Genomic DNA, 16,729 nt, shown 5'->3' with positions numbered 1-16,729 from the left:
ATACCCTTTCTCATGGAGTAAGTACATGTTATACAGCTAAAATTTAGACAGGCTTGAGTAACTCCATGCATTCTTAGGAGCCGGGTATTTGAGCTGACTTTGATTTGACCACCCTCTTTTCTTATTTTATATATATATATATATATATATATATATATGCTGCCAAAAATGAACATTCTCATGGCCCTCTCCTTTAAATGTGAGCATATCAGGAATACATTTTTCACCTGAGTATCTGCAAACAATGCTAACCAGAGGTGTTTTTTTCTCTTGTCCGTGAGCAGAAGCTTTGTGCAGGTCCAATCTTTCTTCCCAAGGAAAAGGTTCTAAGCCCAACAGGTCAGCAGAGCTCAGAGCAAGCTAGGGATTAATGAGACCATGTGTACAAACAAACAAGTACAGTAAATTCCATAAACGCTCTGGACTTGAGCATGTGGAGAATACTTTCAAAGAATTCCAAGTGGCGCCCAAAGGGATTAAAAAATTAATCTCCCTCCCAAAGGAAACCCTAAATTCTTATGTGAAAACCTGAACATGAAAGTCATTCCCTCTCCAAAGAGAACAAGTTCCTACAAAGCCCACGGGGGTGGGGAGTTTCTACAAGGGGCTGTTGCCTCTGATGCTGACAGCACTGTGCTCAACCTTGACTTGGTGGTAACATTCCCCGCAAAAGGAAATCTCTCTGCTTTTACTCAGTGCCTCTGAGCTAAGGGGGGGAAAGGAGAGAGAATGAGACCTGGGGCCAAAGGTTTTCTTTTACTCTTTTTTTTTTTTTTTTTTAACTTCAGATGACTCACTGGAAAAAAGACTTATGAATGGTCTCCTTGGAAGACACAAACACATCTGACATCTCTTTCAACTGAAACAAGTGCACAGAGGGTAAACTCACTTCAAGTAACAGCCTGGCTTCCATTTCACAGAGAAGAGGTACATCTTTCTTCTCTCACCCTGAGAAAAGCAGCTCTCTACTTCTTAGCTGTTGTCCTTTATTCAACTCAGCCTGAGTTTTTGAGAGCACGGGGACCATGGACTCACGTTGGGACAAAGGCAGGATTTGGATTCCATGAAATACAAGTATCAGGGAAAAGAAGTGAAGGCCTTGTCTGCAGACTAATACTGCTAGTTCCCAGCAAGAATGTAAAAAGGGAAGCCAGCAACAAGAAAATAAAAAGAGAGAAACAGCTCTAGTCTGACTGGACAGGCAATACATTGATTTTCAGAATGACGGAGGTAAAATCTGCTGGGGAGACAAAATCACGAACTTCAGCAGCTGAGCTCTGTTTACTTACCCCGGTAGAGTCCAAAGAAGCCCTCGTAGCGCAAGACTTTCTTAAAACAGTCAAAGCTGTTTTTGTACATCAGCTCTCCAACCACAGAGCCAGTGCCACGCTGGTTTTGCATGCGGGTTTTCACCAGATCTATAGGGTACACTGCGGTGGCTCCCACGGCTACAAATAAAACAGGAGTTAGGCTTAAAAGAGAGCATAGTTAAATGGAAGATCTTCAAGCACAACAAATCTCATCTCAAAGGACTCGAAAACAAAATGCAGGATCTATGCTCACAAAAAAAGGGGACGGTGTGTTTTTTCCTTCTCCCATACACCGTGCACCGCTGAAGGATGACAGGCTAGCGACCGGGATCCATAAATACAGCTGCTTCCGAGAACAACTGCAATGGATTTTCAAGTCATCGCCAACAGTAAATAATCCAGACTTGATTTTTTCTAACAATATGAAGCTACTATATGTAACATATTTCTTTATATTTTCCATTCAGTGCCTAAATACATACCATTTACCCCTTACAATAATCATATATGTTCACACAAGTAGCTGTAATTTTAAAACTTAGTTTACTAAAGCATTTTGGTAAATTAATCTTAGTTACAAGCATAATATCAGAACCAACCTCAACATGATCTTATCCCTTTGTACAGAATTTGGTCTTAAAGACTTTATTCATTTATTTGACAGAGAGAGCGCACAAGCAGGGGGAACAGCAGAGGGAGAGAGAGAAGCAGGCTCCCCACTAAGCAAGGAGCCTGAGACAGGGCTGGATCCCAGGACGCTGGGATCATGGCCTGAGCAGAAGCAGACGGTTAATTAACCACCTGAGCCACCCAGATGCCCCAGAGTTTGGTCTTTAAAAAATGAATGTCAGGCTTTAGAATTTTTCAGATTGAAAAATGTATAAAATGACTTAGAATGTTGTATTTTTCAACTGGTGAAAACCAAAACATGTTCTGCAACTTCTAAAACTGAAACTGAAAAGAAAAAAAATAATAGTTCCATCAGTTCAGGCTTGTTTTAAAAAATCATAAACATTTTAATCACACTTTCTAGGTTCTTCTCAACAAAGCAAGTTCACACTTTCTGTGGAGAGATTTAAGCCAAAAAAGTCCCTCAAATTCTGCCCAGGAGCTAGGAGGGGAGGTTCCTTTTAGGAAATAGTATGTACAAGTCCAGATATTCTTCAAGCAGTAAAAAGGGAAAGGAAAAAAAAAATGCAAGTAGAAAAGCCAAAGTGAATCACTTTAGGAGGTGGTTGTATTTCATAAGGTCCTGGGATTTCTACCCCAAATCTTAATTTCCTACCTGCCCTTACCCCCAACACAGTCTCATTTCCATTTCTTCATCCTGGTTCTCCGCAGGATAATTAAGGTGAGTGCAGCACACGCCCAAACTTTCACTTTACTACGGAGCTTTTGTCCTGAAGACAGGCTGGAGCCTGAGGGTCCACAGCTGTGCTGCAGCAGGCCCTCTGATCCCAGGTAGAAATCAAGAACACTTCGGAAAGCTCTGCGGTCATGTCCCGCAGGAACGATGAACTGCAGCTCTGCTGATCAGTTTCAGTCTAGTGAGATAATATTACATGAACACAAGCCGGGAACAGCACACAGCCAAGTCACTCACCTCCAGCAACTGAGCCCAGAGTGAATCTATAAGCAGACTCGGCAATCTGGAGCCAGACAGGCCTGCCTAAACCATGAGATTGCTGTGGGAGGAAAACATGTAAAAAAAAAATTTTTTTTGGAAAAGTATGAGGCAATTTTTTTTAAAAAGCTACAATTCAGCTATTTTAAGATTTTAAAATGGATACCACAATTAGCATTTTAAAACTGCATCCAGACAAACAGATACCGTTACTCCCCCACCCTTTTTTTAACAAGCCTATTAATACCTGATTTCTTTGCTACTATTGGGGAATACACCATCATTCCAGAGAAGTGACGCTTTCAGGTAAACTAACATTTTGGGTATAAAATCCCTTCCCCTCTTCTTTACTTTAACCAACCTAAAATTTAAAATATTTCTGAAATGTGCAAAAACTACCTTGAGGGACACCTGGGTGGCTCAGTCAGTTAAGCATCTGAGTCTTGGTTTCAGCCCAGGTCATGATCTCAGGATCACAAGATCAAGCCCCATGTTGGGCTCCGGGCTCAGCAGGGAGTCTGCTTGAGATTCTCTCTCTCTCCCTCTCCCTCTGCCGCTCCTCACTCCACTCGCTCACTCACGCTCTCTCTAAAATAAATAAAATCTTTAAAAAAACAACACTACCTTGGTTCCTCGATCAGAGAATATTGATCATAATCTACCTTCTCTAATGACTGAAAGCTGTCATATTCCTAGGCCCATCAATTACTGCATCAAGTTCTAATGCAGTGGCATGTGCTGTCTTCCCAGGCCTCACAGACATTACTTCTTTTACCAACAGCTTCCTAATTTGGTTTTGCTGCCTCTCATTTACTAGGGCTAGCAACATCACATAACTAGGATTGTTAGAATTCTATTTGTAAGGCAAAGTCAAGTACTTCTCTTTGAGGCTAAAGCGAAAACCTTTAATAACTACTATTTCAAGTGTTCAGAGCCTTGGACCCCTTATTTCTAGCTTTGCAGCTCACCACTGAGGTTATCACTACATAACTACAAGATTTCTGACCTATGTTACCAAGCATTCCCTCTCCTAGGCCTCTGCATTGTCCAGCTATACCTATGCAAAGAAAACAGCTGAGGGGCTTTAAAAAAATAAATTCCTGAGGCTTAGAGCTTATCTCTTTTTTAAAAGTTTCAAATCATTCGGCTAGGCAGTTAGGTAGAAAACCACTAACCTAGCCACATCTATAGTTCCACCATAGAATCTACAATGATAATGCAAAGGAAAAAAGCCCTACTGTGACTCAGAATGTTATTTCATAGGTAGCCCCCAGCATATAGTATCCAAAAGAATTGGCCTATACTTGTCGGCCAGTCTTGTTCTTTAATATTTTCTTCATGAAGAGAGCAGTTACTCTCTATAAACAGTTTGAGATGAAAGAATAAAATATTTGGTTTAACATAAAGGAAAGTTGAAACATATTAACTTGGAATAAGCTTTTTAAAACCAGCATAATAAAAAGCTTAGATATGCCCATTAGAATAATTTAATGGAGAGGGAATCCATGCCTAAAATCTAAAAGGGGGAAAAAAGCTAGTCCACTCTGCTTTGCTTTCATCTGTACAATCTCTTCAAAGCTCAATTAACCAAGCTAAATATGGCAAACCCAGATATTTACAAATAACTTGAGAAGCAGCCTATAAAGGGTTTATCTACTTCTTCTTTTGTAAATTCTGTACCACAATAAGTGTGCTTTCAGGTTTTAACCAAAACATCTGATACCTAAATATTTAATGTTTGATTGTGATCTCTGTAAGCAGAGATCTTTTAAAAAGCTCATTATGCTTGCCAGTATTGTAGTTCAATAGATTCTATAGTAAAAAGGAAAATAAATAAATAATATTTGATGAAAAGCAAAATGAAACCCTTTGCCAAAAAAAAAATTAGTAGAACACCATTATTTCAAATAATATCAGCACATATTTTACAAATCTCAACTATTACACTATACTAAATTTATTATAATCCAATTAGGTAAAAGTATAAATCTATGATGTACAAAACTGAATTTAGTATGTGGAAGAAACCATCATAAAAAAAGGTGGAAAATTACAGAGTAGTACATCACCACAATCTTGTAGGAAATACATTTTTTCCTATAAGTAGCCCAAGCAACTACCCAGCATCCATTATGTTTAATTTACATGCTGTTAACAAAAGTGAGCAATTAATAATTGGAAGCTGATATTTTTATCTGGAATCTAATAAGAGAAAAAGTAGGATATTTTAACAATATCCTACTACAATGAGTATAAGACTAATTTTGATTCACTCATAGAATAGTGAAAAATGGGCCATCCGAAAAGTTAATTACTTTTTGTTCTTCTTATCACTATAATAATAACACTAATTTTAGACTTTGTAGAGATGTACTATCTCCCAAAGGGTGAGAGCATTCTACCAAGTACTCAAGACCTGGGTCCTAATGCAGCCCTCGGGGGCCCAATGTTTTTCAATCTTCTATAAATAAACTCCTTTATGAGACCACCAGGAAGAGGCTTTTAGCAATTTCAATCCACAGTGAGACCACACTGGACTAATTTTTCAGTCAGTCCTCTGTTCATACAAAGGTAAAATGTCCATTGTATGGACAAGACTAAAGACTTGCTACAGGTCTCCTCAGATGGGGAACAAGCAGAGCAATGGCTCAGTTTCCTGTCCACCCAAGAATGATGTGACTCTTCATCATTCTTCAAGTCAACAGACTTAACAACTCTTTGGAATTGAACACTCCTGCCAGGAAGATTTTAAGCATCTAGCCCCAATACATGATTTCATTTATAAATCATACATAGTTACATTGTACTAATAATATCTATAAGAATTAAAAAGTAACATACTTTATTAAATTACATATAGTATGTATTTTAGGGGCAACTGGGTGGCTTAGTCATTAAATGTCTGCCTTCAGCTCAGGTCACCATCCTAGGGTCCTCAGATCCAGCCCCCACAGCAGGCTCCCTACTTAGCAGGAAGCCTGCTTCTCCCTCTCCTACTCCCCCTGCCTGTGTTCCCTCTCTCACTGTGTCTCTCTCTGTCAAATAAATAAAATCTTTATAGAAAAAACAAAAACCAAATACAGATAGTGTGCATTTTATTTTATTTTTTTTAAAGATTTTATTTATTTATTTGAGAGAGAGAGATCACAAGTAGGCTGAGAGGCAGGCAGAGAGAGAGAGAGGAGGAAGCAGGCTCCCTGCTGAGCAGAGAGCCCGACGTGGGACTCGATCTCGGGAACTCGAGATCATGACCTGAGCCGAAGGCAGCGGCTTAACCCACTGAGCCACCCAGGTGCCCCGATAGTGTGCATTTTAAACATACACAAAAGTAGAAATTATAAAGAATGAGATGGAATAAAATGTTTTTTAAAAAATTTAATTTTCAGGGGTGCCTGGGTGGCTCAGTGGGTTATAGCCTCTGCCTTCAGCTCATGATCCCAGGGTCCTGGGATCGAGCCCCACATCGGGCTCTCTTTCTCAGCAGGGAGCCTGCTTCCCCTTCTCTCTCTGCCTAACTCTCTGCCTACTTGTGATCTTTGTCAAATAAATAAATAAAATCTTTAAAAAAATTGTTTTAAATTTTCATTTATTAACCAAAAAATATTTTGGGGATCACTTCTATGTATTATATTGACTAAATATGCCTCAGTTTTTAAAACATGGACTGAACAAAGTGAAGCTAACCAGTTAATTCTGATTACTCTATTTCAAAGATAACATAGTTGAAAACACAATGAGTATCTTCACAGCAAAGATGATTTTTTTTTTTAAACATTTGTTTTTTTTAAAGATTTTATTTTTTTATTTGACAGAGAGAGATCACAAGTAGGCAGAGAGGCAGGCAGAGAGAGAGAGGAGGAAGCAGGCTCCCTGTGGAGCAGAGAGCCTGATGCGGGACTCGATCCCAGGACCCTGAGATCATGACCTGAGCCAAAGGCAGTGGCTTAACCCACTGAGCCACCCAGGCGCCCACAAAGATGATGTTTTTAATGTCATATGTTTTGAAGAAATTCTAGAAATGGCATTTTAGCTTAGATTTTAAAATCAGTGTGGCTGTTATGCTACCTTTTAAACACAGCAAATGTAGGGTTTTTAAAAGTTTTTATTTAGATTCCAGTTCGTTAATATACAGTGTAATATTAGTTTCAGGTGTACAATATAGTGATTCAACACTGCCATAGAACACCCAGTGCTCATCACAAGTGTCATCCTTAATCCCCATCACCTGTGTCACCTATCCCCTCACCCCCAACTCACCTCCCCTCTGGTAACCATCAGTGTGTTCTCTTTAGTTCAGAGTCTGTTTTTGGACAGAAATATATTTTTAACTTCTAAAAACATGCACATAAAACTTTTTTCCAAAATGGAGTTTCTCAATCACAAAACTGTGTGAAAATAAGCTCCATTCTCATAGATTATTATTTTTTTTTAAGATTTTATCTATTTATTTGACAGAGAGAGAAAACAAGTAGGCAGAGACACAGGCAGAGAGAGAGAGGAGGAAGCAGGCTCCCTGCTGAGCAGAGAGCCCGATGCAGGACTCGATCCCAGGACCCTGAGATCATGACCTGAGCCAAAGGCAGCGGCTTAACCCACTGAGCCACCCAGGCGCCCGATTATTATTATTTTTTAAAGATTTTACTTATTTATGTGACAGAGAAAGAGACAGTAGCAGAGAAGCAGGCAGAGAGAGAGGAGGAAGCAGGCTCCCTAAGGCAGAGGCTTTAACCCACTGAGCCACCCAGGCACCCCTAGATTATTATTTTTAATTATGTTTCCTTTCAAAAGAATATGTTGAACTAAAACTCACAGAATAAAAGGGCTCTGATCCCAAATAAGAATCCAGTAACCATTGGGGTGCCTGGGTGGCTCAGTGGGTTAAGCCGCTGCCTTCGGCTCAGGTCATGATCTCAGGGTCCTGGGATTGAGTCCCGCATCGGGCTCTCTGCTCAGCAGGGAGCCTGCTTCCTCCTCTCTCTCTCTCTCTCTCGCCTGCCTCTCCGTCTACTTGTGATTTCTCTCTGTCAAATAAATAAATAAAATCTTTAAAAAAAAAAAAAAAGAATCCAGTAACCACTAATTATTATTCATATGAAAAGGCTCTCCTATGTTCAACTACACACATTTTCTTTTTTCTTTTTCTTTAAGGTTTTATTTATTTATATGAGAGAGAGAGAGAATGAAAGGGAGCATGAGAGGAGAGAGGTCAGTGGGAGAAGCAGACTCTCTGCCGAGCAGGGAGCCGGATGTGGGACTCAATCCCAGGACTCAAGGATCATGACCTGAGCCAAAAGCAGTCACTTAACCAACTGAGCCACCCAGGTGTCCACACACATCTTCTTTAACCTGTCTTCCTTTAAAGAATGTTTATAAGCCCTACAAAACTGTATGAAAACTAAAGAATTATAGTGTTCTTTAATTCTTAGCTAAAAACATCTCTATAAATATACAAATGCCTGAATGGTGTTTGGCCTCCACCCTTATTAAACATCACTTTTTTTTTTTTTTAAGTACAATATATGGTCAGTAAGAAGGTTTTTTTAATCTTAGCTAGCACTGTAACTTATGCTTCACTTGTATTCAGGTATGTAAATTAATTTAATTAATGCTATAGATTTCACTTCATGAATATTCATAAGTAGAAATGCTACTGTAGAAATAATGACTGTGTACTGAATTTTTAGCATTTAGGCTGAAAGAAAATACTCAGCACTAAGAACAAGATCGCCTACCGTGAGCAAATGGGCCAAAGGAAAAGACACTCTTTCCCTTAAGGTTCTGATTATGATCATGAAAGTGATATTTAATAAGATTAATTAAGTGTTTTTCAAAGCAAAATAAGAGTTGAGAATCTTAACTAATTTTTAACCTGCTCCCTAAGTATATGTGTATGATAGGAAATGACTTAAGACCTCATTTGATAGTAGAAAGTTCTTATGCTTTTGTTGTTAAATGTATCTCATTCTATAAATGAGAATTAGATAAGGCAAGATCATGCCAGTAAACAAGTCAAACTACCTAACCAAAACACAGCTTCAAGCTGGAGGCCAACCCAATAAAAAGAACCACCCCTTCAATTTAATTTAATTTTTTTAAAGATTTTATTTATTTATTTGACAGACAGAAATCACAAATAGGCAGAGAAGCAGGCAGAGAGAGAGAAGGGGAAACAGGCTCCTGCTGAGCAGAGAGCCCTATGTGGGTCTCAATCCCAGGATCCTGAGACCATGACCTGAGCCGAAGGCAGAGACTTAATCCACTGAGCCACCCAGGCGCCCCAGAACCACCCCTTCAAAATAGCACACTATTAATGGAGAAAAGAAAAGGAAAGAAAAGCGGAAGATTACACAGGGGGAAGAAAAAAGCTAGATTTTAATACCTCCTGAAATGTATGATTGGAATGGAAATAAGTCCAGGGAAAATAAAACACAATTCCTTGCGTAGAAGTCACACCTGGATTTGAATTCAATATTCTCGCCCTTATAAAATAAGATTTAAGGGTTTGTGAGTCTTTTGTTTTGTTTTTTAGATACCACCTTTAAGTGAAATGAAATGCTATTTGTCTTTCTCTGACTTCGTTCACTTAGCATAATACCCTCTAGGTCTAACACGGTGTCACAAATGGCAAGATCTCATTCTTTTTTACGACTGAATTATATTCCCGTGTGTGTGTGTGTGTGTGTGTGTGTGTGTGTGCATACATAACACATCTTTCTTATCTATTCATCTACTGATGCTCACTTGGGTTACTTCCATATCTTAGCTGTTGTAAATAATGGTTGCCAGAGGGAAAGTGGGTGGGGGATGGGCAAATTAGATAAAGGGGATTAAGAAGTACAAACTTCCAGTTATAAAATATATATGTCACAGAGATAAAAAGTATGGCGCAGGAAATATAATCAGTTATTTTGTAAGCTATATTAATAGACCTATTAACACTGAAAAATACCTTCCTTTGAAATGCAATTTTTTAAACATCAAGACCAAATTTTTATAAATGAATGCTACAAAAATGCAAAGTTCAATTCACTAAGCTCTTTAAATATTACAATGTCTCAATTATTTAATAAATTCATTAAATTTTATAAATCAATGCACTGGAATGAATCCACCTATTTTTTAAAGGATCTGAGAACATTTGGTGGAAATAAACTTTGATGGCAACAGATAAAAATTTTTTGCTATTAAAGAAGCTAAACTTCTTCGCTACCTGTAATGGGTTACAGGTATACTTTTTTTAAAAAATTTTTATTTATTTATTTATTTATTTGACAGACAGAGATCACAAGTAGGCAGAGAAGCAGGCAGAGAGAGAGAGAGAGAGAGGGAAGCAGGCTCCCTGCTGAGCAGAGAGCCCGACGCGGGGCTCGATTCCAGGACCCTGAGATCATGACCTGAGCCGAAGGCAGCGGCTTAACCCACTGAGCCACCCAGGCGCCCCTGGTTACAGGTATACTTTAATCTTCAGGAAACTTTATTCCATTCCAAGCAAAGAAAGTATTAACATAAAAAGCAATATTTTCCGTTTTTAATCTATGTATCTAACTAAAAAGTTCTTGTTTATTATGTAAAGGAGAAGTAGAAATTCTAATCAGCTTCAGAGGGAGAATCCTCATTCCATGGACCTCAAGTAGAAGAAAAATTTCCTACCAAATTTCCCAAAGTGATCCCAACGTTCATGCCCGATCTTTCACTAGCACACGTGGCTATTCACCTGTGTAACAGCATTAAAGAAAAAGCAAACTTGGGCTCTTTCTGTGGCATGCCCATTTAGTTTTTTCTCTCTCTCTGTTTCCAGTCTTCTTCCCCATCTCCTCACACACTTTCAATGTCTCCTAGAGCACCACAGTCTCCTAAGGAATCACGTGGGACAAAGGCTTCATCTATTAAAGCAGGGAGATAGCAGAAGGACAAGGAGTTGCCCTCCTAACCCTCACCCCTAACACAAAGCCATGTGACCATCACTACAACTGAGACTGCCTCTGAACACTACAGAAGTTAAGGGTTTCAGTTTAAAACAAGACCTAAAAAAATAAAACTACTGTTCTGGTCTACTCTTCCATGTAGTATCATGGGGTTTATTTTTCCACTAAGATAGATTTTTTTTTTAAGATTTTATTTATTCATTTGATAGAGAGCTAGAGAGCCCTAGTAGGCAAAGAGGCAGGGAGAGGGAGAAGCAGGCTCTCCATCAAGCCCAATGCAGGGCTCGATCCCGGACCCTGGGATCATGACCTGAGCTGAAGGCAGACGCTTAACCGACTGAGCTACTCAGGTGCCCCTAAGATAGTATTTTTGAAATCAGAAATGGGACTGTATTAACTTTATGGGACTCAGAGCTATTGTTTTAAATCATCCTTTAAGAAAAAATGCTTACATAGTTAAGGTTTTCTTTCTGGTTCATTAATTACATAGTTTTCCTGCATTACTGTAGTCGATAAACCACAATCTCAGTGAAAGATTTACTTCATTAGAAGAATGTTTTATATTTTAAAAGCCCTATAAATATCAGTCTAATGTTTCAAAGTGAACTTAACAATAGCTAAATGTCACTATACAAATGAAAGGAAAAGACTAGTAGTTCTAGGAAGAAGGAAGTCCAGCCCATGTATGTCTGCACTCTTATTTTCCTTACCTTAAAAGCTAAAAGAAAAAAAAAAACACATAAATTTAGTTCCCCATAAAAATACTTCATGAAGGTGGCTGTAAAAGTTCTACAAAGGTAACCTTTGAGCTAAGTCAGATCTTTTTCTAGAAAGTAGTTTTTAATTTTCATAGCATTCACAGGCTCTAGGCCATTGTGTACATGATTTCAGAATTCGGGGGGGGGGGGCAATTCTATTTATGAGATGCCTCCTACCTGTCTCTGAAGTTCTGCCAGGTTGTAAGGTAAGGCCCCCTCAGCCAACGGGGCTATTCTCTCAATATCTGCCAAAGTCAAGCGCCTTCAGGCAAAAATATGGAAAAGGAAAATTGTCAGACACCAACAAACTCCTCATACCAAGATCATATTTCTTCAGAAACAAAAACAAAGGAGTGGAGGAAAAACTACACTTTAAAAGTAGTATTTCTCTATTTACCCAGATCATTTTTTAGTAGAGAAAAAAATCTCCAGGCCCAGGTTCCCACAACAAAAAGCAAAAGACCCCAGAAAAATAATGTAGAGTACACACATTTAATAAGACTCCAATGATACATAATAAAAGAAAAGAACTAATATTACCAGAAGCAAAGTATAGACATTGACAGTTCATACATAACTTAACATATTCCTTTGGCATACATATTTAATGCACAGGTACAAAGTATCTTGAAAAGGATATACGCAAAACTGATAAATACTGGTGGCCCTTAAAGAAAGGCACAAAGGTAGAAGACAGATTTTTTATGGCACCCTCTTTTGAGCTCCAAGTTTTGAACCATAAATTACTGTTTTCCAAAAACTTACTTAAAAATAAGTATGCTCCATGAACGAGGTTAGGTCACTTCAGATTGTTTTGAAAAGCACTTTTTTGAAACTGTTTTATCATGAAGGAGGCTCAGTACCTTTGCTCAAAATATGAATTCTAGATGGATGAGATACAGCCTGACGTTTCATATTAATCACCAGAGATGGAGTGGTCCATTCTGTATCATGTCCAGCCTAACAATTCATTATGTAGCAAGAAGGCAATAAATCGCCCAGGTATACTCAGCTTCTATTAGTCCTCAGCGCTACCATTAAAACTCATTTTTCAGATATTCCTACACTTAAATAACTACTAAAGGCGTCTAAAAAAAAATCTTATTACTTAATAGAGCAGAACTCCCCCACCCCACAAATCCTGCCAGAGTTAAAGTTTTTTCTTTTATTTGCAAAAGAACTTTGCAAATTAAAAACTCTCCATGTGCTTTGTTTTGTTTTGTTTTTTAGGTTTTTTGTTGTTGTTGTTGTTTTTTAGTCTATAAAATGGAAGCATAAAACATCTGAGCTCGTCTGGGATGATAAGCATGGTGATAATGTCACAGGCCTATTTAACAAAAATGATACCCTCTAACAAAAAATGATATATACAATTCAGCAAAATGAACATTTATAATAAACCAATAACATTACAAGACTCCTAAACATGTACTTCAGTTTATTTGATAAACTTGGGCAAATTTTCAGAAATCTCTTTCATGTAAATGAGTCCAGATGAAATCATTTTTCCCATCCCTCTCTCACTTCTTACTCCCCTCTACTTTATTTTTCTTCCCTCCCCCACTTCCCTCTCTCAAGCCCCTTAAGCTAACCCTGCTCTTTTCTTTTACCTCTCTCCATCTCTTCCCTCCCTTCCCCTATCCTCTTTTCCTTTTCCCTTTCCTTTCTCCCCTTCTCTCTGTACATCTCCCCAACCTAAAGATCTATCTTCCTGTCTCTCCCTCCTCCTGTTTCTCATATTGCCTATCTTTCTTTGAATTTGTGGACTGCATTAACTACTGTTAAAATGAACTGAAAGCATACCCTTGCTTTACGTGTTAAAGAAATTGTCCTATAATAAATATCACAAAGAATTATTGAAATAGTTACCCTGTAGCATTATATAAGTCTGCAAGTTGGTAGAGGATATCAATTTCTAGTGGAGTGACCTGTCCATAGCGTATGGCACTCTGTGCAAATTCCTCTAGAAGAAAAAGAAAATATTTTAAAATCTGAAAAGATTCTTAATATGATTTTACTTTAACCAATTATGATCTGAAAGTTGAAGGCATCTTAGTATTATTTTAAAAATATAAAACTGAATTTAAATACCTAAGTTCAACTATGAAATTCTGAAAGCTGGCAAAAGATATTAACATCATGTACAGCAAAACCAGACAAATTAACTTCAAAGATGAAGTGATCTCTTTAGAATCCTCTCTGTTATCTTGTTTCTTTGCTTTGGTCTCCAGGACTATAAGATAAAAGAATTGGCTATTCTCCAATCACCTAAACACCCTACTAAAATATCGCAAAAAGAACAGGCTTGCCCATCTTTCTGGGGCAACTCTTTCCTAGAAAAAACAAGCTGCCGCCGCACTGCCACTGACCAGTTTGACAGATTGGGCCAAGGTTCTTTTCAAAACTGTCAAAGCACTTTTCCATTCCTGACCCCAGCATCCCATTAATTCCACCTGGGTTTTTGGAAATCACTAGGGCCCAACTGAAGCATATACACATAGCCACATACTTTCTAGATCTGGCTTCAGAGGGGTAAACTTAGACCAACCTCACGCGCTAGATAAAGAAAAGTGAAAATGCAGACACAGATCAATACATATTTTTAAAGTCTTACCTTTTGTGACTTCAACATCTTTCCTTGTGCCGGCTAGAGTGCTGTAAATCTTACGAACAAGCTCCATGTTGTTCAGTAAGGAGTTAAATGCATTGAAGTAGGAGAAGCTGACCTGATGTGAGATACTTCCTCCAGCTGCCTAAGAAATGACAACACAAAAAGTGTAAAAAACAAATGAAAACAAAAAAACACGTTTAAGGACACTACAGTTCTCCCAAAGAAGATCCAAAGGACTCTTCATTATTAAAGTGATTAACAACCAGTCCATAAATACAAAGAAAGTATCATACTGAAACACTCAGTGCGTTTCACACCCTCAGGGAGGTCTATGTAATTTAGGTTTTAAGGAAGAAAGCAACATCTGGAAGTTGGACTTCACGGTTCATCTACCTATAAGGTCAGAAACAACAAATACAATTATCACAGATCAAAAACAATGGTTATTTAAACAAGATTTTCAAGATCTTCAACTATGGAACTCTTGCTAGTCCAGCATAATTCAAACATCAATGTACAACATAAGGAGTATTTTTTAAAAATTGCTTTTATTCCTATACAGATACATAAAAACCAGTGCTAACTTTACATCTTAAGACTATTTCACTGTATCAGCAGCCCTCCTAATCTTTTCTTTTTTCTTTTTTTTTTTTTTTAAAGGCGACTTATAATTAAGATTATTTAACAGTCTGTGCTGGGCTCTACATCATGAAAGGTACAACTACCATAAACTCCAAAAAATGTAGAGAAAATCTAGGGATGACTTATTCACCAGAAATTAGATCTTCAGTGGAATGGTGCAGAAGAGGCTCGTGCCTGAGGTGCAGTGGGGGGCAATGTGGCCTTCATTACTTCTCCAGGATGAGGAGGTAAGCTCTCCCTCTGCCTACCAGTTGGACATAAACTCAAAGAGAATATTTTTCATAGTTTATAAAGCCTAATTTCTAAGTCAGGAGTCAGAGGAACCCATATGATTAAAAACATTCTCTATTAAAAACTCAAAGAAATACTTATGGAAATACCAGTGTGACCTTAATCATAAAGGTCTACTGAGAACAGTGTAGGTAATGATAGGCACCCATCCCTCACACACATGCCTTAACCCAAATATAGATGATATGTGTGTTAGCCTGAATTTGGATGCCAGTGACCCAAAAGCAGAACTCAAATTATTTATTACATTCCTTTAGGAATTGAAATGCCATTTGGTAAGCTGAAGCTATAATAGGTCTATGTGATCCAATTGGAAAAGATTAAATGGGTCCCCTCACTCCAAGGCACTGAGTGAGTCCTTCCCTAGGATAGCCCTCCCCCACCACAACCACCACTTTCCTCCCTCTCTCCCTTTCTTTCCTTCCTTCTCTCATTTTTTGGCTGGGGTATGAGGTGAGGGTTCAGGGAGTGGGAGATGGGTGTCAAGGAGGTGAAATGTGTAGGACAAGGTGACATGCTCCATGTTCAAATTCACTGAAGAAAAAGAACAGAAGTTGATCTTTCTACCCTGGTCTAAATCAGGGATAATGATCTTCAGCTGAAACAATAAAAGTACTCACTGGCTTCCCTCCATTTAAAACAAGCAGCAATCAAAAACTTATACGTAAGTACAATGCATGAACAAGAAAACTGGTAAGTGAGGAAGGTTTCACCACTCTTTGTGAGGAAGTGAATGACATCAGTTTGCTATGGTCCAGATGGTTACTTGTTGAGATTAGCAGTTTGACAGAACAAAAACAGAAAAACAAAACAAAACAAAAAAAAACCCATCTGGTCCATGCAGACCGAATGCACAGGTGAAGGGGCAGAGAGAGGAGGGAGCCACAGAGGCTGATGCCCACGTATTTCCTCCATACCTTCTGCCTCGGCCATGGTTATTAAAACAGTGTAGAGGCCAGTGATGATTCCTCTAGCAAACAGCACCCTGCAGGCAACAGAGGAAGGAGCCATCTTTATAGCAAGGCTTTGGGAGCCTGGTGGGATGGAAAGAGGCCAAAGTGAAGGCAGTAGTGTCTGGGAAAGGTACTGCCACTGGAAAAAGTAATTGCACACCCTTGTCTACAAACTCCTTGTTTTCTTTGGTTGGACTCTATAAATGGAGATAAACAATTTGGAAATACATGAAAGCAAGATGGTGGCTCTGAGAAAGCTATGATCTGGGGAAATTCACCATCACCCCCACCTCCCTCACACATACCAGTTTACCTTCTGTAACCAAACATAAGGTTAGAATAGTTGAGACTCCAATGGGTCCACAGAGGCAAGCCGGGGACCCAACGGTTCAAAATTTTTAAAGAAACAGAAAATGGAGCACTTGTTTTCTACTTACTGAAACTAAGTTCTCTTCCACGAAGGGAGTAAGCATGTGAGACCGAATGGTAACCATGATGTCACTGAAATCCAAACCGGAAATCATGCCACTTTTGCTTTTGTCTTTCAGTGCAAAGGCTTGTCTTGCATGTTCCAGTTGTAGCTCCTAGAGAGAAAAGTTGGAAATAGGACATTAG

The 16,729-nt window shown here is 38.6% G+C and overlaps 1 protein-coding gene across 3 annotated transcripts in view; it reads right to left on the bottom strand.

The window, feature by feature from the left end:
* Positions 1 to 16,729, bottom strand: part of SLC25A12 (solute carrier family 25 member 12) — a 204,407-nt gene that overhangs the window by 35,132 nt on the left and 152,546 nt on the right. For all 3 annotated transcript variants that reach the window (XM_082689158.1, XM_082689156.1, XM_082689157.1), the window contains 6 exons: positions 16,552 to 16,698; positions 14,232 to 14,370; positions 13,487 to 13,580; positions 11,795 to 11,879; positions 2,914 to 2,995; positions 1,290 to 1,448 (listed from right to left, as the gene is read on the bottom strand). In XM_082689158.1, the coding sequence (XP_082545284.1) occupies positions 1,290 to 1,448; positions 2,914 to 2,995; positions 11,795 to 11,879; positions 13,487 to 13,580; positions 14,232 to 14,370; positions 16,552 to 16,698 (706 nt within the window). The remainder of the gene's footprint in view (positions 1 to 1,289; positions 1,449 to 2,913; positions 2,996 to 11,794; positions 11,880 to 13,486; positions 13,581 to 14,231; positions 14,371 to 16,551; positions 16,699 to 16,729) is intronic.

The sequence above is a fragment of the Mustela nivalis genome (assembly GCF_964662115.1).
Source record: "Mustela nivalis genome assembly, chromosome: 11".
Taxonomy (NCBI): Eukaryota; Metazoa; Chordata; class Mammalia; order Carnivora; family Mustelidae; genus Mustela; species Mustela nivalis.
Note: the sequence above shows the minus strand (reverse complement) of the source record. Positions and strands in the feature narration are given on the sequence as shown.